The sequence below is a fragment of the Haliotis rubra genome, unplaced genomic scaffold (genome assembly GCF_003918875.1).
Source record: "Haliotis rubra isolate DU_JTF1 unplaced genomic scaffold, ASM391887v1 Scf306, whole genome shotgun sequence".
Taxonomy (NCBI): Eukaryota; Metazoa; Mollusca; class Gastropoda; order Lepetellida; family Haliotidae; genus Haliotis; species Haliotis rubra.
Window position 1 is genome coordinate 876,932 of NW_025766976.1, and position 21,755 is coordinate 898,686.

At 38.8% G+C, this 21,755-nt stretch overlaps 2 protein-coding genes across 2 annotated transcripts; one reads left to right on the forward strand and one right to left on the reverse strand.

The window, feature by feature from the left end:
* Positions 1-2,541: 2,541 nt before the first annotated feature.
* LOC124282904 (V-type proton ATPase subunit F-like) lies at positions 2,542-13,196 on the reverse strand. Its single transcript, XM_046718947.1, has 5 exons — positions 13,113-13,196; positions 11,690-11,771; positions 7,355-7,437; positions 5,267-5,389; positions 2,542-3,918 (listed from the first exon to the last, which is right to left on the reverse strand). The coding sequence occupies exons 1-5, from the start codon at positions 13,161-13,163 to the stop codon at positions 3,889-3,891; spliced, it is 369 nt and encodes a 122-aa protein (XP_046574903.1). The 5' UTR covers positions 13,164-13,196; the 3' UTR covers positions 2,542-3,888.
* Positions 13,197-15,348: 2,152 nt separating this feature from the next.
* Positions 15,349-21,319, forward strand: LOC124282903 (transmembrane and ubiquitin-like domain-containing protein 1). The gene is given in 4 exon segments (XM_046718946.1): positions 15,349-15,499; positions 17,953-18,949; positions 20,062-20,236; positions 20,238-21,319. Coding segments are annotated over 3 exon segments (1,299 nt in total). The 5' UTR covers positions 15,349-15,499; positions 17,953-18,032; the 3' UTR covers positions 20,445-21,319.
* Positions 21,320-21,755: the final 436 nt, after the last annotated feature.

A 21,755-nucleotide genomic window follows, 5' to 3' on the forward strand; every position in this document is an offset into this window, starting at 1 on the left:
TTGCCAGAATGACACGAGTAGTTACGACTGCGATAGGGATACGAGTCTTGTAGGTCACGAAAAGTGGCGAATAGTTACGAATACTACAGACATTTGAATCAGATAACCATTGATTCAAGTAAGATTATAATTAAGCAACTTCTTTCGCCTTGGATAACAAGCAGTCAACCAAGTTAGTAACTGGGCCCAACAAGACCGCCTGATTCATCTCTTGCGAGTGAGTGAGTGAGTGAGTGAGTGGGTGTGAGTGAGTGAGTGAGCGAGCGAGCGAGTATGGCTTTTAGCAACATTTCAGCAATATCACGGCGGGGGACACCAGAGGTGGAATGATATCCAGCGGCGTTGAGGGTCCTAAACTTATAACGCATGTTATATTTGGGATTACACTTTGGAAATCAAGGATGGGACTCAACACAACAAAAGTACTTGAATGAGTACTTTACTAAGACAGTGTAATCCCCAATATAACACGTCATAGGCGGATTTGACCTGAAACTTTCGGTTGAATAGTGGCAAAAGTGTGGGTATTATCAGGACGTTCCTGGGAGAACGTTGTCATAGGCCCTGATTTTTGACCACATGATCCTCAAAAAGGAAAGATAGTATAGACAACGTGTGGTAAACCAGTGGTTTATAACATAACTACATGCAGTCACTTTTTAATTCCACCAAACATTAATAAGCGAAGGTTACAAAAGAAAGGTATTACTTCGCAATCAGTGTGAACAATTTTAAATATGAATACTAAAATATGTTTGTTTTCCTCATTTGCTCCTGCTCCTATTTTTTATACCCCCGCAGCATTTCAAAGATGTGGAGATTCTTAAACCACTAAATATGGTTTACGAACGAGGTCACTTACCGAAACCTTTAATTTGAAGTAGGATCTCACGTGAAATGAGGGTATAGTTGGGATCATTGTCTCCCCAAACAAGGTCCAGAAACGTATTATGTAGTGTAAGTGACAAGGAATCATATTTTATTTGTTGGCAGTCGTCCTAGCCCTTCGCCAGTGGAGCTTGGATTGCCTCTTGTTAAGGCCTGGTTGTGAACCTGGTTTACTAACTTTGTGAACCTGTTTAATCGTGACAAGTGTTTTATTATATTCTTTGTACATATAATAATACTGATGAAGTGATCATTGTCGACGTTTGTAATATCATGTGGTGAAGCACAGCACAGGCAAACTGTAGTGCAAGTAGGGTGCGCAACAGAGAGACAAATTACCAGTCTTACTATATGTGAGGGTGAAGACATACCCTGTACAGTACTCCACAGCACGCTTCCTGGTCGGGGCCAGAGCGAATTTGGTTTTAACCCCGCTTTGTACAATGATTCAGTTGCATCACTGTGTGTCTGCTTAATTTGGGAGCAGAGCCCGAAGTGCTGTAGGTCATACATGTTTTGGCTTTGGTCAAACCCACTATCAAAAGCTATACTCGGGACCTCATGCAAAAACGATGGGACACACAAGTAGGAAGAAATAAACTGTATGAATTGAAACCAACAATTTGTTATACCTACTTGGGTTGTCAGTCAAGACGTGATGAGGTAATTTTACGACGATGTCGTATTGGCCACAGTCGGTTTACTCATGACTATCTGCTGAAAACGGATGGGGATGGACCCCCCATGTGTGTCTCTTGCGATGAGGTTTTCACCATCAAGCATATCCTGCTTGAATGCGTGGACTTATCGTCTGCAAGGGACTCACATTATGATGCAACAAACCTGAAAGATCTGTTCTCCCGCATGAGCGCTCATCTGATAGTGAACTACCTGAGGGAAGTTGATCTGTATCATAAATTGTAACTGTGAAATGTGACTATCATAAATTATAACTGTGAAATGTGACTAACAAATTGCCTGCCTTTAAAGTTAGTGCTATGACTTTTTCTGCTTTTAAATGACAATGTAATGAATATATGTTTTTGAAATAAAACTCATTCCGAGTATGTACTTACAATGTTTATTAATGCAAACTTGTTCCCGTCACTATATGGCTGGAATAATGCCGATGTGATGCAAAACCCAACTCAACTCAACTTTGGCTTTGGTGAAACCAACGATCGCCTGTCGGGAGTAAGTGATGGTTTTACGCGGCTTTTAGAACAATCCCAGCAACATCACCACGGGGGGACACCACCAATGGGCTTCAACCATTGTGGGGAATCGAACCCGGGTCTCCAGCCTGACGAGCAAACGCTTTCACCACTAGGCTACCCAACCAAAGCAAGAAACATCAGCAGGGTGAACAGGGAATAAAAGCCAGCAATCCTATTTAACACCACGCAAAGCGAATTTCTCTTCACCAAATGAGAAACTGTATACCAGACAAACTAGTGGTTGATGGAATGAGAACCCACTAACAACAGCACACAGTATCACGAATAAATACTTGGGGGGGGCAAATTCGGCCATTAATATAAATAACAAGTCTGCATCTACAATGTAAAGTGTAAATATTTCTATTCAGAAATTGGTCTGCATTACATTTTCATAAAAGGCAAAATGTCACTTAAACAAAATAACAGTCACACATTAATACTGGTCTATTTTATTAGTTTAGTTCCAATATCTATTTCTTATTCAAATAACATGAAGACAAACAAATACTTATAGCAAAGAGCAGCCAACCCTCCTGTGTAACTAGCTGAAACAACCTGTAAACAACAAAGATATGATAACTCTGACAGCTATCTGACACTGTGAGAGCCTTGTTTCAGAGTTACTGGGTGTAACAGTTACTTCCCTTTAGTGCTATGACGTGAACACATTAGTTACCTCCCTTGTTTTCACAAGTAACACAAGCAATTCATTAATAATGTGTTGACTAGATATCGGTGTTTCTGTTGATACATAGGTAGTAACACCTATTATTAACCAACTCAGACATGTGACATGAAAACAGTGAAACTCGACATCAGATAGTGTTCATTGGTCTCATGAGATCATTTTATAGCTTGCAGAAATATATAACAATCCCCTAAAATGAAATGAAGCAAAAAAAATGATTCGCTTCTGTGTGAATCAGTAGAAAATGAAAAGGCATTCTGAAAATAAGTTGGACTAAAGAAAAATTGGGCGACAATTTAAATCATGGCGAAGACTTACAAATATTTTAACGTTATGGCTGAAAACGGGAAAAAAATTCTACAATCTAGTTTTGATTACATTACAAGAAGATATAAGAATGATTTCGAAATCATAGAATACCCAATACCAAAGCATGTGTGCAGAGAGAGATTCAGACTACGATCAGCTTTTAAGTTCATGTCATGTCATGTCATGTCATGTTCACTTCAATGACAATTATAGACAGGCATCTTAAACTTCACTTTATAACATCAAGTCATAATGTCATATAAGGTTTGAACAATCATAAATTGAAATCCACTCTGACAAAAAGTCAATATTATCTTCATTTATTAAACATTTTAAACCTGATAACTGATGGAGCAGCCTTTGAAATTGATGGAATCCCTCCAGCCTGAGACAAAACAATTGTACTGAGGACATCAGAAGCCCAGTGATGGTGGTCCTTATTGACTCATGGCATTTGAGCACAATTCTGCACCAGTTTCAGTTTTGCTACAAAATGAACGAAATTAAACTGACAAAATATGTGAACATAGAAAATACTTAGAACCGTCTCATTCAAGCCGGACCAGCTACAAACTGGACTAGTAACAAAAAAAAGAAACAAATTTTTAAGGCTCTAGAGTTACAAAGAATTATTTATCAAATTTGATTCTTGTTGTCTGCTCCCTGCACACTGTGTCCTCTGCTAATATATATTGACTGTGTCCCTCAACACGGGGTTGACTCCATGGGACTGGAGGTAGGCCAGCCTACATCACATTGAGCACTGTACTCCAGTAAGATCTTCTACCGCAAGTCCTCTGCAGAGAACATGCCCTGGAAAGACAATGTAGTTGCCATATAGACTTATGCATATAGCACAGTTGGTCACAATACCCTGATAGCAATGTTCGTTGGTCCAACATTGGCCCAACGGACATTGCTATCCGGGTAGGAGTTTATCCACCAGTTTCCCACCTACACCCTGTGTTACACCTGTGTTGGATTGTTTGTTTGTTGTTTAATGCAGCACTCAGCAATATTTTAGATATATGGAGACAGTTTGTAAGTCAACGAGTCTGCCCCAGACAATGAACATCATCAGCATCTATCTACGCAATTGGGATATGATGACATGTGTCAACCAAGTCTGACAGCGTGCCTGACCACTCGATCCCGTTAGTAGCCTCTTAGGACAAGCATGGGTTGCTGAAGACCAATTCCAACACAGATTTTGACTGGTTCAAGTGTCAGAGGAAAGTTCAAAGAGATTGAGTATGTTCACCAGAGATTTACCAGATGCCAAATCCTACATTCTATACTTACGCGAATTGGATATGAATGCAGTAAGAATTATTTAAGAATAAATGTTGCTCATTCATAAATTATGAACAAATATATATCCATTAAAGAAACACACAATCAAATGTTTCACGACCCAATATCAAAAAGACTTGGGGAACTCCATTTCTAACCATCATTTTTTATGAACTACCTCTAAATATGTGCAGTCTTACATCACATCTTGTGAGTACTGTATTCAATTTTAGACATTTCCTATTTCTCAAACTGAGACTCCCTACAATTATATCTTTGAGTCCTGGTCCAGGACAGCTCCTGCTCAGGAGTGTTTTCTGACTCGGTGGTTATTTTTGGCAGCATTGTTCTTTTTTGAGGATAGTCCATGAAACATTTTAGATTAATACATGCATTCAGTGGTATCAGTGTTGATTAATAATGAGTGAGTGAGTGAGTTTGGTTTTACGCCGCTTTTAGCAATATTCCAGCAATATCACGGCGGGGGACACCAGAAATGAGCTTCACACTAAGTACCCATGTGGGTATTCGAACCCGGGTCTTCGGCGTGACGAACCAACGCTTTAACCACAAAGCTACCCCACCGCCCCTGTTGATTAATAAAGAACAGAAGGTTTTCACAGTTGAGTCTGTGATGTTGTCCTTAATTTTATCACCATTCCATCAAGGTCTATCAGCTTAATGTCTAACTGTCTGGTATTGGTAAGCTGATAAGTAAATAATTGAACATACAACTTTATTGATAACTTGTCCACTGCAATGTTTAGATGTAGGTTTCAACTGAATAAATATATAAGAATCTACATCAAAGCATTGCCACATGCAATAAACAAGAAAATGGTTTCCATTAAGGACTACTGCTACCCACCTTGGCACGTCGCAAAATGGAATCTTTTGAAGCATCATATGGTGCATCCTTGCTGGGAATCTCCAGCACAGCAGGAATGGGTTCAAGATGAGAGTCAATCACATGACGAATCATCTCCGCAACCTGAAACACACCCCATGCTCATAAACCATTTATTTATTAAACAATATACTTTATTGTTGTTGCAGTTGAATCCGAGCCAGGAATTCACAGACTTATCAAAATGTTTTTGTTTGTTTGCTGTTCAACACAACACTCAGCAATATTCCTGCTATATGACGGAGGTCTATAGTTTGTCATAAGAATGGAACAAGTTCAGTCTGTCAGTTGGTATATTCTGATGTTGTGTTTAGGTCATTTTGTAAGGCTGTATATTCTAATGTGTTGAGGACAGTATAGCAGCTAGTATATATTCTGTTGTTGTGTTGAGGACAGTTTATCAGGTGGCATATATATGTAGTAATGAGTTGAGGACAGTATAGCAGCTAGTATATATTCTGTTGTTGTGTTGAGGACAGTTTATCAGGTGGCATATATATGTAGTAATGTGTTGAGGACAGTATAGCAGCTAGTATATATTCTGTTGTTGTGTTGAGGACAGTTTATCAGGTGGCATATATATGTAGTAATGAGTTGAGGACAGTATAGCAGCTAGTATATATTCTGTTGTTGTGTTGAGGACAGTTTATCAGGTGGCATATACATGTAGTAATGAGTTGAGGGCAGTATAGCAGCTAGTATATATTCTGTTGTTGTGTTGAGGACAGTTTATCAGGTGGCATATACATGTAGTCATGAGTGGTATAGCAGCTGGTATATATTCTGTTGTTGTGTTGAGGACAGTTTATCATGTAGTAATTGAGGACAGTATAGCAGCTAGTATATATTCTGTTGTTGTGTTGAGGACAGTTTATCAGGTGGCATATACATGTAGTAATGAGTTGAGTTGAGGACAGTATAGCAGCTAGTATATATTCTGTTGTTGTGTTGAGGGACAGTTTATCAGGTGGCATATACATGTAGTAATGAGTTGAGGACAGTATAGCAGCTAGTATATATTCTGTTGTTGTGTTGAGGACAGTTTATCAGGTGGCATATACATGTAGTAATGAGTTGAGGACAGTATAGCAGCTGGTATATATTCTGATGTTGTGTTGAGGACAGTTTATCAGGTGGCATATACATGTAGTAATGAGTTGAGGACAGTATAGCAGCTAGTATATATTCTGTTGTTGTGTTGAGGACAGTTTATCAGGTGGCATATACATGTAGTAATGAGTTGAGGACAGTATAGCAGCTGGTATATATTCTGATGTTGTGTTGAGGACAGTTTATCAGGTGCAGTATATATATATTGTAGTAATGAGTTGAGGACAGTATAGCAGCTAGTATATATTCTGTTGTTGTGTTGAGGGCAGTTTATCAGGTGGCATATACATGTAGTAATGAGTTGAGGACAGTATAGCAGCTAGTATATATTCTGTTGTTGTGTTGAGGGCAGTTTATCAGGTGGCATATACATGTAGTAATGAGTTGAGGACAGTATAGCAGCTGGTATATATTCTGATGTTGTGTTGAGGACAGTTTATCAGGTGGCATATACATGTAGTAATGAGTTGAGGACAGTATAGCAGCTAGTATATATTCTATTGTTGTGTTGAGGGCAGTTTATCAGGTGGCATATATATATGTAGTAATGAGTTGAGGACAGTATAGCAGCTAGTATATATTCTGTTGTTGTGTTGAGGACAGTTTATCAGGTGGCATATACATGTAGTAATGAGTTGAGGACAGTATAGCAGCTAGTATATTTGCTGTTGTTGTGTTGAGGGCAGTTTATCAGGTGGCATATATATGTAGTAATGAGTTGAGGACAGTATAGCAGCTAGTATATTTTCTGTTGTTGTGTTGAGGGCAGTTTATCAGGTGGCATATATATATGTAGTAATGAGTTGAGGACAGTATAGCCGCTGGTATATTCTGATGTTGTCTAAAGAACCGTGCATGAACTTGTGTATTCTGATGCTGCCATGAGGTTAACAAACACTTTCACTTAAGGATGGTCCTGGGCAGAGTCCCATCACTTACAGTTTGGTTGATGAGAATGATGGCAATGTCATCCCGCTTCAAGAAAGACCGGAATACATCCTCTATCTCTGTGACACTTGTGTCTGAAGTAAAAGCAAAGGTCTGCAGGTTAACCCAGCATCTCAGATCCATCCTAAACTGAAATATGTTGCGATACTGGTATCCAGATTTCAATACATATTGGATATTATCAGAGCAAAAATGTTTGACAGTAAATGGCAATGATTGTATATGTGTTACAGGAAATATGTATAATCAGTAATTATGTATAATGTCTGTTTCACTCAGGAATTATGTATGTTTACTGAAAATTTCAGTAATTATACATAATTCCTGAAATTTAAGAAACAAAATTATACATATTTACTGAAATCATTTGAATTACTGAAATATTGATATTACTCTTAAAGTCATGCAGATACGTGTTCTGATACCAAAGGAAGAATACTACAACACCATCAGCGACCTCCAAGAAGCATCCAAGACCTCCAAGAAGACTCTTCATCAGCACTATCTTCTTAAGAATAATATCCGGGGTAGAATAGGTCTTCAGCAACCCATGTGCTTGCCATAACAAGGCGACTATCTTGTCGTAAGAGGCGACTAACGGGATCGGGTGGTCAGTTTCGCTGACTTGGTTGACAAATGTCATCGGTTCCCAATTGCGCAGATCGATGCTCATGCTGTTGATCACTGGATTGTCTGGTCCAGACTCGATTATTTACAGACCGCCGCCATATAGCTGGAATATTGCTGAGTGCGGCGTAAAACTAAACTCACTCACTCACTCACTTAAGAATAATGAAGTTCTTCAGTGTGGTGACATTACAGACTGATAAGAAGACGTCAGCATGAAGAAGCAGTACTTCATTTCCATAGAAGAGACCTATGAAGTTGTCAAACGGGGTCACATTGCGGACGGGACAAAATGGTTCATGAACTGTCCAAGCAAACATAACCATTGAAGCATTGACCCTCTTTAAGAACTTGTGTGTTGAATGCCAGCGAAAGCATAAGAGAGCCACAACAAAAGGGACCGTAGTAAAGCCAATCATCTCAAAAGACTTTAACTCCAGAGCACAAGTCGATCTTATCGACATGCAATCCATGACTCAAGGACAGTTCAAAGTCATCATGGTGTATCCAGACCTTCTGACTAAGTTTTGTGTATTGCGGCCCCTGACTTCTGAACGCACAGCAGAAGTGGCATATCAGCTTCTTGACATCTTCCTCCTCTTAGGTGCCCCATGCGTTCTTCAAAGTGACAATGGATCTGGATTTACTGCCCAGGTTATTTCTGAGCTGAAGATTATGTGGCCAGCATTGGTGATGGTACATGGAAAACCAAGACACCCCCAAAGTCAAGGTTCTGTAGAAAGGGCAAATTGTGACATCAAGGATATGCTTGTTGCTTGGATGGGTGATCCAATGATACAAGTGATAATGATACAAGTGATTGGTCTGTGGGACTACACTCTAAACCACAAGTGTTCATACAGAACAGTGGACGCGTCTGTGCATGTTCTGAATTGGCACACATAGGCCATATTTAGAACAGGCGTGTTCTGTTTTAGAACACACGTGTTCAAAGTCTGTGAGGTAGGTGTTCTAATTTCAGAACACAATGTGTTGTTAAAAGACTGTGATTTCGTAAATCAAAAGAATAAAATACTTTTTATCATTAACCTGTTAAGATATTTTCAGACTATGTTGAACATTACGCAAGGGGACATTTAAAAAAGGTTTAAAGAAATTGTTAATAATTCCTGTATTTTAACTTTAACCTTTTCTTCCCACGGGAGAATACAAATACATGTATTTTGAAGAGGAAAATGATTCCTCATATGTTCTAAATAACTGTGTAAAATCTGGATATATATGGTTAACAATTGATAATAACTGAATAAGCAACTTCTAAAGTAGAGTATCAGACTGACTGACTGAGTTTAGTTTTACGCCGCTTTTAGCAATATTCCAGCAATATCACGGCGGGGGACACCAGAAATGGGCTTAACACATTGTGCCCATGTGGGGAATCGAACCCGGGTCTTCGCCGTGACGAGCCAACGCTGTAACCACTAGGCTACCCCACCGCCCCTAGAGTATCAGAACGCATAGTGTCCCTTTACATTTGACAAAATGAACACATTAAGACTGTAACTGTTCTATAAGGTTTGATATGATATCTGTTCGGGCGGCGTGTGTTCTGATTAGAACAGCTGATCTCACTTCAAGAGATGTGTCCTCAAAGTATAAACACTTCGTCAGAGAAATGGGAAGTTATCTCATCCTCTCCCGACCCTGACATATAGGAGCTCTTTTTTCCAGCGTTTTCTTCAATGATGACTTTAACTGCAGATGTAATAAGATGTGCATGAATGAGTTGTTGCAGTTAAAGCTAGCTTATCCTATACTCCATTTAGCCATCCGCGGTCTAACAAAACGATAATAACAATAATTTCATATTCAATATAGGTGTTAATAAAGTTTTGAATCATTTCATATGGTTGTTGTTTTTATTCGTTCATGTTTGGCTGGTGGAAGTTTGAGAACACTAGTGTTCTGAAATGAGGATCAGAACACTCAAAGGGGGTTCTAAATCTGTTACAGCATCCGAGGCCTCCGGGGGTGTTCTGAATTGAACACATACAGAACACACAAAGAGTGTTCTGAAATCTAGAACACGAGCGTTGTGTAAGTGGAACACTAGTGTTCTGACGGCAGGACACATAGTGTATAAATCAGAACACGCCGACTGCGTTCTAAATCTGTTACAGGAAGGGTGTTCTCACAGAACTAGAACACTTGGGTTTAGAATGTAAAGTTCGTTCAATTTCAGAAGCACTCCAGTCTCCATACCGAAATCAAGCGATCTCCATTTGCGGTGCTGTTAGGGTCTGACGCTCACACTGAATTGACATCAACTAGCTTGCCGACTGACATCTTGCACCAGTTGCAGTCAGAAGACGATTTACTTGCTGCCTTAGGCATTTATGCCACTACAGCATTGACAGCTGAAGCTGCCCAAGGGAATATCTCTGAGGAATCTGGCACTACTGCTGGAAAATGGTCAACAATTGAACCTGATGAGGAGATCATCTCCGAACTGAACACTACAGCGTCACATGATGAACCTAAGACTACTGAAGAGAACAGTCAGCCATTTCATCCAACCAAGAAGCCATTCAGCTGCAGAGGAAAAGAGCGTGAGAAGCTCAAACTGAACAGGTAGAAAGTATGGTACAGAGGAGCATACGTGTTCTCACACCTGTCCAAGTAGGAGATAATGTAGCTGTGTACATTCCCAATGTTGATAGAGGCAGAGCTGACCCTCGGAATGTGATGGGTGTTGTGATTGAGTGCAGTGACAGCGAAATGTGTACTACAGCAGTGAGAAGTGGTGTGCTCGATAGGAAGTATGCTCGTAACCCATCCGACGTGTGTGCTCCGAGACTGTACTCAGCAGATGACTTCAACACAGAGTGTTCACCAACACTCTTACTGTAGTGGACAAGGTTTCACTAATGCAACTGTGCTGGCTCAAAGCGTTGTCAGACCAATCGCTGCAAGTGTTACAAGGCAAAGGTTCAATTTAGTTCTAGGTGTCACTCAACACTCCCAAGTTCACATAAAAATTCACGAACACAATGAAATAAAATTCATGAAAATCAATGTACCTTGTTCCTTAAAATGAAGAGATATCTATGAAAATCTGACTGACTTTAGAGTAATATCAATATTTCAGTAATTCAAATGATTTCAGTAAATATGTATAATTTTGTTTCTTAGATTTCAGGAATTATGTATAAGTACTGAAAATTTCAGTAAACATACATAATTCCTGAGTGAATCAGACAATATACATAATAACTGAAATTTTCAGTAATTATACATATTTACTGATTATACATGTTTCCTGTAACAGATGCAGATCCTGTTTTCTAAACAAAACATATGGTTCTGATAACATCCTTCTTAAACATAGGTTGGATATTTAGGGTTTGGTTTGTTGTTTCCGCTGCATTCAGCAAGATTCCAGCTATATGACGGCAGTTTGTAAATAATCAAGTCTGGACCAGACAATCCAGTGATCAACAGCATGAGCATCGATCTATGCAATTAGGATACGATGACATGTGTCAACCAAGTCAACGAGTCTGACCATACGACTAGAAATTTGTAGAATGAAAGTGCTCATTCTCTCTCAAAGCAAGAATTATTGACATATCCAAGTGACTGCAGTAAGAAAATATTTCATTTAGTGATCTTGATAATGTAAGATTTTTTGTCAGATTACAGTAGCCAGTGAGAGGATGGCTCAGTAACATCACTTACTCTTGTCAACAATAAGGAAATTAGGGTGTCTGTGTTTGTTCATTTCCCCAATTCCGCCCAACACAAAACCAGTGCAGGTGTCCTGGAACAGAGATCAAACAGGTGTTAAACACTGGATTCTTTTTAACAGAATTTTATGGAAAATAGTGATTATGACACATGGCCTGTAGACATACACTGATGATACAATGACTGTTTTCATAATTTCATCATGTTGGTTGCACCTTTATTTCTGCACTATAACCATAATACTGAGTGATACCTGGTATTAATGTAGAACTGTTCATAGTCTGAATTTGGTCCCATATCTCCTATAAAACTTCTTGAACTGTACCAGAAAAAGTAATTTTTCCAATTTATTATTTACATTATATACATGTAGTGAAAATAATATATTCAAATGTGGTGGCTTGGTCAAGCTGCTTTGTATATCACTGATAACAACCGAGATAGAGGCTGATGCACAAGTTTAAGATATTGCATTGAACATGTTGAATGAAATTTTATGTTCGCAATGGTCAAAGTTTGTTTTTGTTTAGATTCCCCGTTTTTAATTTAGTATACAACTTACAAGGCACTGAATTCTCACACTTGTACACAAATGTATATATGTGCAGACAAAAAGTGAATTATGACATATAGGCATACTTTATGAAAATGTTGGTCTCAGCTTGAATAGAATAAGGCAATATGGTAAGTTTAAATGGTAACTTAGCAAGTTAGTGGTATTTAATGCATATAATTAAGAAACTAATAACTCAAAACATGCTAAAATACTGGGGTGTTCTCTTCAGCTTGCCTGTAAAAGGCACTTTGTTTGGAATTCTAGAAACATTCCTTGCAGCAGTATTCCACTAACCATGGTAACTGGCTTCCCTTTCATTGATCTCTTCTGTCTCTTGTATAATGTATATGTAAGGTAACGGTTCAGGTAGGTTTTCTCTTATGCTATCCATAAGCCAATCTGTCTGCAAGGTGTAATCTTCACTTTCCTTTACCCTTTTGAATCTGTGAGACCTAGACATTTTCACAATATGTGAAGCCCATTCCCCTGTGTTCAATGATATTGATATGATATCAACATTTTTATTTCGTTTGTTGTTGTTTTTAATTGAGAAACAAGTGAATTGATTTGGCATTCGGGGTTTGTTGGCATATTTTTCATGACAGATGTGCTGAAGGAAAAATGAATTTAAATTTATTGGTTTTCCCGACAAGGTGACTTTCAACTAGAAATGATTATTGCACTCGTGAACATGATGCGTCAACAACGAAGCGCAAACAGGATCCGGCATACCATAATCTCTAGGGATATTGCTAGTGTATTTTGAAATTATAAGACCGGGTTATTGTTTTCCTGCACGTGCTCGTAAATCAACATGGGTTAGATGACAGGGAAACAAGGACTGGTGTCATGTATTACCTCATCGCCAATGACAGCTATCAGCCGTCCCCTTGCTGCTGATATCGCCATCTTGAACAAGTGCAATCATGTGACCAATTGAAATTATGATATACTACTAACCACGAGAGGAGTTCTATTTACAAACTCGTGTTGCCGTCTTCCAATGGCCCAGGTGAAGTTCTTGTGGCAATAATGATACAAAACCCTACAACAGACCAAACACGCTATGTATTGTATTTCACAAAAACACATAAAAATAAATGAAGTATCAGAGAAAGTATTTGGCTAACTTGGTCTCACTGACGGCCTGACATGTTTGGAGTTGTAGTTCGGGACATAAGAAATGAACAGTCTCTAATTTCACAATAACTAAGACTGATCCTATTTTTCGTGATTAAAGATTCCATTGTTGTCTCTTCTGACACATTTACGTCTCTATATATAATGTTCCTGTTGCAAAAGTTGCAAGGGAACCTGGCACGGGAATGTGCATGCCCACATTTGTACACAAAAATATACTCATGGAAACAAATAAGGGAACACCTGAAAGTACAAGAGTTCCTTTATTCTTTTCCAGGTTTCTTCACAAGCTTTGTATTGCACTTTGGGTGAAATTCTGGAAAAGAATTAACGAACACTTTTACTTTCGTGTGTTCCCTTATTTGTTTCCATGAGTATAGTATCATGCACACCCATTTGTACATATTCATATGGAAGGTTGCATGCACATGGGTAACTACAGACTTTTCAGATGCACTAAACATACATCTATATACAGATAACTACAGAGTACATTTAGTACTGCAAGCAGATTTGTGTGTGTGGAATAGGAGCATCTTACACCATAAAAATGGTGACCAATAATCTGGGGGCCATTGGCAACAATGTAATGCAAATTTGCTCCAGAGAAACTGATATGTGTCTTGTATAATGATCAATGCAGCACAGGCCCTCGTGTCTTTGCGAGGATTAAAGATTTTGAAAAAATAAAATAAAATTGAGATGACCCCCGACTCGAAATGCCTCATAGTACAATACATAATGTCATAATGTATTGTACTGTACTGTGAGGCAATTCGAGTCGGGGGTCATCTCAAAAAAATATTTTTCTGAATCTTTAATCTTCGCAAAGACACGAGGGCCTGTGCATAGCAGCACAGAATTGAACTAATGAGTGAAAATATTCATTTGTAACCTTGGTCTGGTGCACATACATATAGATTACTGACACAAAAGTAACTATTATCAGGGACGGTCCAGTGGGAGGGTATCCCCCTCTCCTACCAGAGACCATATAACCATCTATTATGCGGTCTCTGGTTTTACGTTGAATTTAAAATTGAACTTAGTTATTCTGAGAAAGAAATGATTGAACAGTACAAACCACGTACATGTCCATGACCATTTTATAATGTCTGTTTACTCCTCACTGGATACAGGAAACGTCTTTAAGTGGCATTTGGAAGCTGGTAAGACGAAGCTTTATGGATGCGACGTTTCGGTGTAGATGCTTATGCCCTTGTCATGACTTGCTTCAAGATGCATACAAATTGTTCTTCTTTGGATACAGATAGTGGTGGGGACCTCAAATGTGTTGTTGTTATTTTTTTTATGAATTTGAAAACAACGTTTGTTTACAAGTGTATTCATAATGAAGATGCTTCGAACAGGCCATAAATTACACCGTGTGAAAACGACTCCAACCTAGCCTGACGAGAGCGGTACGATATTGGCTATAACAGGGCCAGATTTTGGTAAAAAAACATGTCTATATAATGATCTATGGAAAGAAATACAATGAACACAAACAATAATGTCGTTTGATTTATACATGATTAAGTACATGATTAGTGATTGAAACGTTTTACATTTTTTTGTCGAGAGTATTCCTATTTTATTTTACCATGTACCACAATGGATTGTTTCAATCGTCTAATAATAATTGTCGACAAACTGTGTCAGATTGTATTGTATTGAATTGTATTGTATTGTATTATGTTATCCAATATAATATATATGTCACAAGAGCTATCCGAGTAGTGGTTGGGGAAATAGTCGCAAATATACTCGGAGAAAATACGCCGGTGTCACAATATTGACAGAAAATGTTTACGCTATCATTTGGTAGTAATACATTTTCCTAAAATTATTCAGCATTAGTGCAAATGTAAAAATTCATTTAACGCGAACATGGAAATTCATGAGAATCTAAACTTCCGGCTCCCGGGTGAGGCAGCGATAAAACTAGTTCTTCCATCCTGTTGCGCATACGTCTTTCAATCACACCACGAAATGCAAACGTTAGCCGAAACATAGTCAGAGGAAGTAAAGACTCGGGGAAAAGAAACGACATCTTCTGTGAAACATTACGTGTCTAAAATGATAGAAGCTACGGACCATAAAAGGTATTTTCACTTTCAAACATCCTCACAAACGCAGATACGCGTGAATGTCACTCGGGAGGAGATAGGATTGACAACATTAACACGAAATATGTTTGCACATCCAGTTTCGTGACGTGTAAAGATTGGTAATATGTTCAATAGACTTGTTTATCAAACCTTTCAAGCACATGACGCAGTTATGTCACCTTTTTACACATATAGATAGCACGTCTACTTCTCATCCGTTAATACTGAACTGGTCTTATTAAACATCGCAGAACGAAACTCAAAAGTGGTTTTGGAGCCGGCTATATCAGCCTATATGACTTTATTTGACATCTGTCATTGCACTTACTCTTGATTTTTCCTTTTTTTTTATTGAAGATGTTGTCAAGTGTTAAATTGTAGCCTAATTACTGACCATGCATAAGTCTGGAGAAACATACAATGTGAATGATCCCCACTAAAATTTATATACAAAGTGACACCCCCACCCCCTTTGCATGTCATGTACAAAATCAATGAACCCCATCCCCTTCCCATAATTTCTAAGCATAATTTTAAACATATAATAATTTTATATACAAAATTGCTGACCCTCCCTTAGTATGTGTACAAAATTGCTGACCCCCCTAGCTCCCCAGAACAAAATGGGTGAACCCCCCTTAAAATCATCATCATCACACACACACACACACACACACACACACACACACACACACACACACACACACACACACACACACACACACACACACACACACACACACACACACACAGCCATAAATCATGAACGGTCCCTTAAAGCAGATCATTGTAAAAGTGCAAGAGAACGGATAGAATCATATGATCTTACTACAATGCCGTCCGGTTATTCCGTGCTCCTAAGCACATCGATCGCAACATGGCAACTAATGTCTCTTCTTTTTGTGGTATACATTGCATTATGCCATACGGTTGACCTTACCGGTGTTCTGGCGACATTGCTTGCTGTCCAGTAATTCTGCGCAGCAACTGATGCGCATAACATCCAGCTGGAGATCCAAAGTATGGAAGTGTAGTAGGGCCAGATTATTTTCAAAAATCACTTCATCAATGTAAGGAAGAGTGTTTCATATTAAATCCAATTATGAATAATGAAGAAAAAGGTTTAAAAGTCTGAAGAAAACGAATTTTCATAAAACAGTCAATTTATCTGTCAATTACTGTTATTTACTTACCTTTAGTGATTAAAAGTCAGTCCCTTATAGAAATATCCCGATTTCAAGTGTAAATGTGGTAGCAGACGATGTTTACCTTTGTACGGAAGTTAGCTATTGCAGCTGCGCATAATTACCGGACTCGCTTGTATGCCAGAGCTAAAGTCGGTTGATTAAATGTAGCTCTATTTGCAATATCCTCTCATCTGTCCTTTAGTTTGGCGCAACTTTAGAGTATGTTTGCCACTATTTATTTCAAAAGATGCTAAGGTGAAGGATAAGGAGGCATGAGAAATCAGTGAGGAGATACTTGAGATATATGAGATATATCTATTTTATGAGGGTCAGTGGGGTAGCCTAGTGGTTAAAGCGTTTGCTTGTCACACCAAAGACCCGGGTTTAATTCCCCACATGGGTACAATGTGTGAAGCCCATTTCTGGTGTCCCCTGCCGTGATATTGCTGGAATATTACTAAAAGCAGCATAAAACTAAACTCACTGGCTCTATTTCATATCATACTTTATTGGGTATTGGCTGGATTCTATAATCACACCCAAATTTGATATAAGTTTTCCTGTTAGTCGATAATGGTGACATTGACCCATGAGGGCAGATTTGTGAAATCAACACAATGTTTGAAAAAAGCTGAAGTTTTGGCTTTTTGGACACTTGTTCATATTGTATTTTTGGACACTTGTTCATATTGTATTTTTTGGAAACCGTGCAATTTTAGTTCACCCGACTCACCATTTGACCTTATGACGTGGTGAGTATTTCAGGCAGGCTAACTGTTGTTTATTTTAATAGTTTTGACATCTCAAGATCTGTAAGAGTTTATGGAGCTGAAACTTTGGATAAATGATTTTCTAGGATTTTCTAGGTCTTTCATTAAATATGGCTTCTTCAAATTATTATGTATTGAATATGTTATCTTTGTCAGTTACCCTGGCATTCACCATTCGTAGTATTCAGAATAACATACTGAACAGTTTCTTACATATTTTCAAATTTCGTCATTCAGAACATTTAGCTTCACAAGCCCCATTTGTAGTTTTTGTAATTCATTTTCAAAATCTCTCACAAGTACTAAGTTACTCAAACTTGAATGATCCCAGCCACAGCTTCTCTGAAAGGTAGCAGAAATCTCATTATTTTTAAACATGGCTGCCATTTCTTCTCCATAGCCTCCTATTTGTACACTTTGAACATAAGGGTTATGACAAGGACCCATAGACATTTCTGCTGAAGTTTTGACTCATTAACTGATGTTCCAGATGCTGCTGAGGATGGACTGGGGTTTTAGCTGAAGCTTAACACAAGAGATAGGAGTTGGAGAAGGTCCTCAAAGCTTTCCATGCCTCTCATAGAAGGGCTGGGTGATGAGGTGACCCTCATCTTTTGCCTGGTCACGTTCATTGTGGTGCTGCTCATAGCATGGCTGTCCACACACACCAGGGACATACCGTTCTTCAGCCTCATTGTGGTGGAGCTCACACAGCGGGCGACTCTTCGGAGACAACTTGCGGAAGCAAATCAACAAACACAGGGACACCCAGAGACGCCACAGCTTCAGAATGCTGGCGGAACTCAGGAAGGAGTAGCTAATGCTGGTCCTGGTGATGCTGCTTCTGATGCTGTGAGTGATGCAATCCCAGTTTCTGAAACTGACAGCCCTACAGTTGAAAGTGATGATATACAGAAGGATGCTTCTGTCCAGGATGAAGATGTGGCCAATGTCCACAGTGTGGAAGGCACATCAGAGAGTGGTGTAGAGGACACAGAGCTAGCCAGAACTAACCAGCTTGGTGACGATAAGGCTGGAGTGGATGATGGCGTAGAGTTTCGAAAGACAGAAGACTCAGCAAATGTGATAGTCGAAGAGATATGCAGGACTACCAAATCATCACCAATACTTCAGACATCCAATGTAGATAGTCAAGATGTAAACAATGAATCTTCTGAGGATGCAGACGAAAATACAGCTGCATCTTCGTCTTCTGCAGAGACAGTTCAGCCTGTTATAGCCTCTACACAAGTGAGGCAGAGACATGTGCCTTTAAGAGAACCACCTTCCCCAACACCCTCTTCCTCCTCCTCCTCCTGCCCAACCCCCTCCCCCACCACTACTGGTGTGTCAAGTGGAACACATCAGGACTTACTGAACCAGTCCAGTGATAATCAAGGACAGATCCGGATCAGGTTAAAATACCTGAATGACACCCAGCGACTGGTGTACAGTAACCCAGGAGATACAATCGGCCAGTTCAGAAGGTGAGGGCAGTACAACTATGACGATATTCAAACTGCATAACTGAGTGTCCAAGTGCTCGGATGTGCCTCAAGTGGCTGCGTGAGACGTGTATACCTTTGGCTAGACAGAAACCTTTGCTAGTTGTAGTGAATCCTTGCTTGCCTTGATTATGTTTCTAGGTCTGTCAGCAGCTGACATGCTGTGATGTTGTGACTGAAATGTTGTTCAAAAGCTGCCTTCCACACAACTCACTCAGTCACTAAACATGCTAAAAGGGACTTGCTTCTATAAGAATAGCTTGAGAAGAAGGTTGTTCGGTTGCCAATAACATCGTTATTTTTAACTGTGTCAGCATTATAATTTTTCCTATGTTAATATTGATCTTGCAAAAGTTAATTGAAACCTGTTTGACATTTTGTAAAGAGGCTGTTCATGATACCGATGTAAATTTATTCTGCTAGGTTTTTTTTTTTGTTGAAATTTGTTTTGAAAGAAAATGGTCTTTCGTTTAGCATGTTATGGAATGCTTCTTATCTTGCTTGCAGCTGTGCATTTGTTGCACATACATACTGCATATTTCACTGCTTGGTAGAAATATTAAGTAACATTGGATTTGTGACAGCAACACATGCAGTGTTTGCCCTAGGCATAAAAATTTAGGAGTAATCATGACACCCTGGTGTCATGAGAGGGGAGTCATGGACATGTTTTGGGGAGTCAAATAAACAGGTTTTCTGCATCCATGCATAAAAATTTACGAGTCATTATGACTCCTTGTGTCATGAGAGCGAGTCATGGAAACATTTTTGGGAGTCAGATATGCAGGTTTTCTTCGTCATGGCAAACACTGCATGTGTGATCCAAAAGTGCATATGAAAAAATTAAATTCTGATCCTCTTTTCAGGATGCAATCAGGTCAATGTTTAACTTTTGACGATATAAAAAAACATATCCCAATTACGTAGATCAATGCTCATGCTGTTGATCACTGGATTGTCTGGTCCAGACTCCATAATTTACAGACTGCCGCCATATAGCTGGAATATTGCTGAGTGCGGCATTAAGCAACAAACCAACCAATCATTGTAAGGAAGTGTATAACCACATTTAGATATGTATTATTGTTTTGCAGAGCACATTTTTCCACTGAATTAGCAGATAACAAGCTAGTACGTCTAATCTTCAATGGACAAGACATGCGCAATGACCGGAACACCCTACAGGGCTACAACATCACTGACAACAGTGTAGTACACTGTCTGGTCACTCAGAACCTTCAGCAGACAGCCCAGCCTCAGATGGACAACGGGGGATGGGGATGCAGCCATTGGCTCCTTCATGCTGCCTCTCTTTGCCCTGATACTGGCTTGCATCTGGTACCTGCGTATCACACAGAAGCAATACTTCAATGCTGTGTCCACTCTCTCTCTGGCAGGAGTGACGTTTCTCTTTCTTCTAGCCTGTGCTTCAGTGTGGCGGGGAGGTGGGGACAGAGAGCATCAACACATGGATTAGATCCAATAGTGTCAACCCTTACCCTGGCAGTGGCAAAATGTCTCTCCTTATGGCATTCAAAGGGAGATAACTGTATACAAGTGATTCTTTACTGCACTCGAAAATACTGATATATGTTTCAAGTTGAAAGTGAGCAGAATGATTAATCAATTTTAGAAATGTTCCAGTTTCATTTCTATTTCAAGTCTCATTGAAATCTGTTTTAAGTGATTGATAATGTTGTCCTATCATTTGAAAACAACAATATGAAAAACAATAGAAACAAATGATGACTTCAGCTAAGGGACCGTTCATAATTCCGGCCAGGGGGTGATGATGATTTTTATGGAAAATCATGTACAATGTGAATAACCACCCCTGAAATTTATGTACAAAGTAAGTGACCCCAAAATTAGGTTGCATAGTCAAGGATTCTATTTTCTTCTTTATACAATTTATAGTATTACAGTATGGCACTTTGTCATTGAATAATGAAGGAAAACATCTGATGCGAATGAAAGTCTGTGTCCATATTAATTTAAACAATAAAGGTAATCACAAAACCTTCATATATGTTCTTTACACAATATACCGGTTCTCAGAAAAATATTACACAATGTATCGTTTGAAAATTGTATTGCGATATACCGATGTGCTGGTAATACTGCAGTCCTATGTTTCACTCTTTACTTAACAATGTTTATTCCTGGTTTTCTTCCAGATATAATAAACTTGTTTTTCAAAAAGATTGGAAAAACTGAAAACGTTTTTCTCTAACCTAAACACATTTTTAGTAGTCTGCTTTTATCTTTAATAATTTGATGGATGAAAGAATGTATTTGAATCATACTGTGCTGGCTGCATTTTGAATATGGCATTAAATTACTTTCATATACTACACAGTGATGTTTTGGGAAACCTTTTGTTGCATTATTCCAAGTGGGGTAAATGTGTTTGTAAACAGCTAACACTAGTAACAGCTGTATGATACTAACCTCAGCTGAGCACAACTGTATACAGTGAGACCTTGTTTATCCAGACAGTTCCATTCAGAGGGGCATCAACTGGATTGACAATTTCTGGATTACTTTCTCTGTTCTTAATACCATTCTTATTGGGTAAAAATGTACTTTTTGAAATTTGTAATTTAAGAATGTAATATTTGAGATATCCCATTTTCTCTATGGTCAGATTTAAGTCCTTCTCTATCATAGTTTTCATGCTGAAATATATCCTGTACTCCTAATCTAAGGGACCGTTCATAATTTATGGCTAGGAGAGTGATGATGATTTTAAGGGGTTGATGATTTTAAGGGGGGTCACCCATTTTTT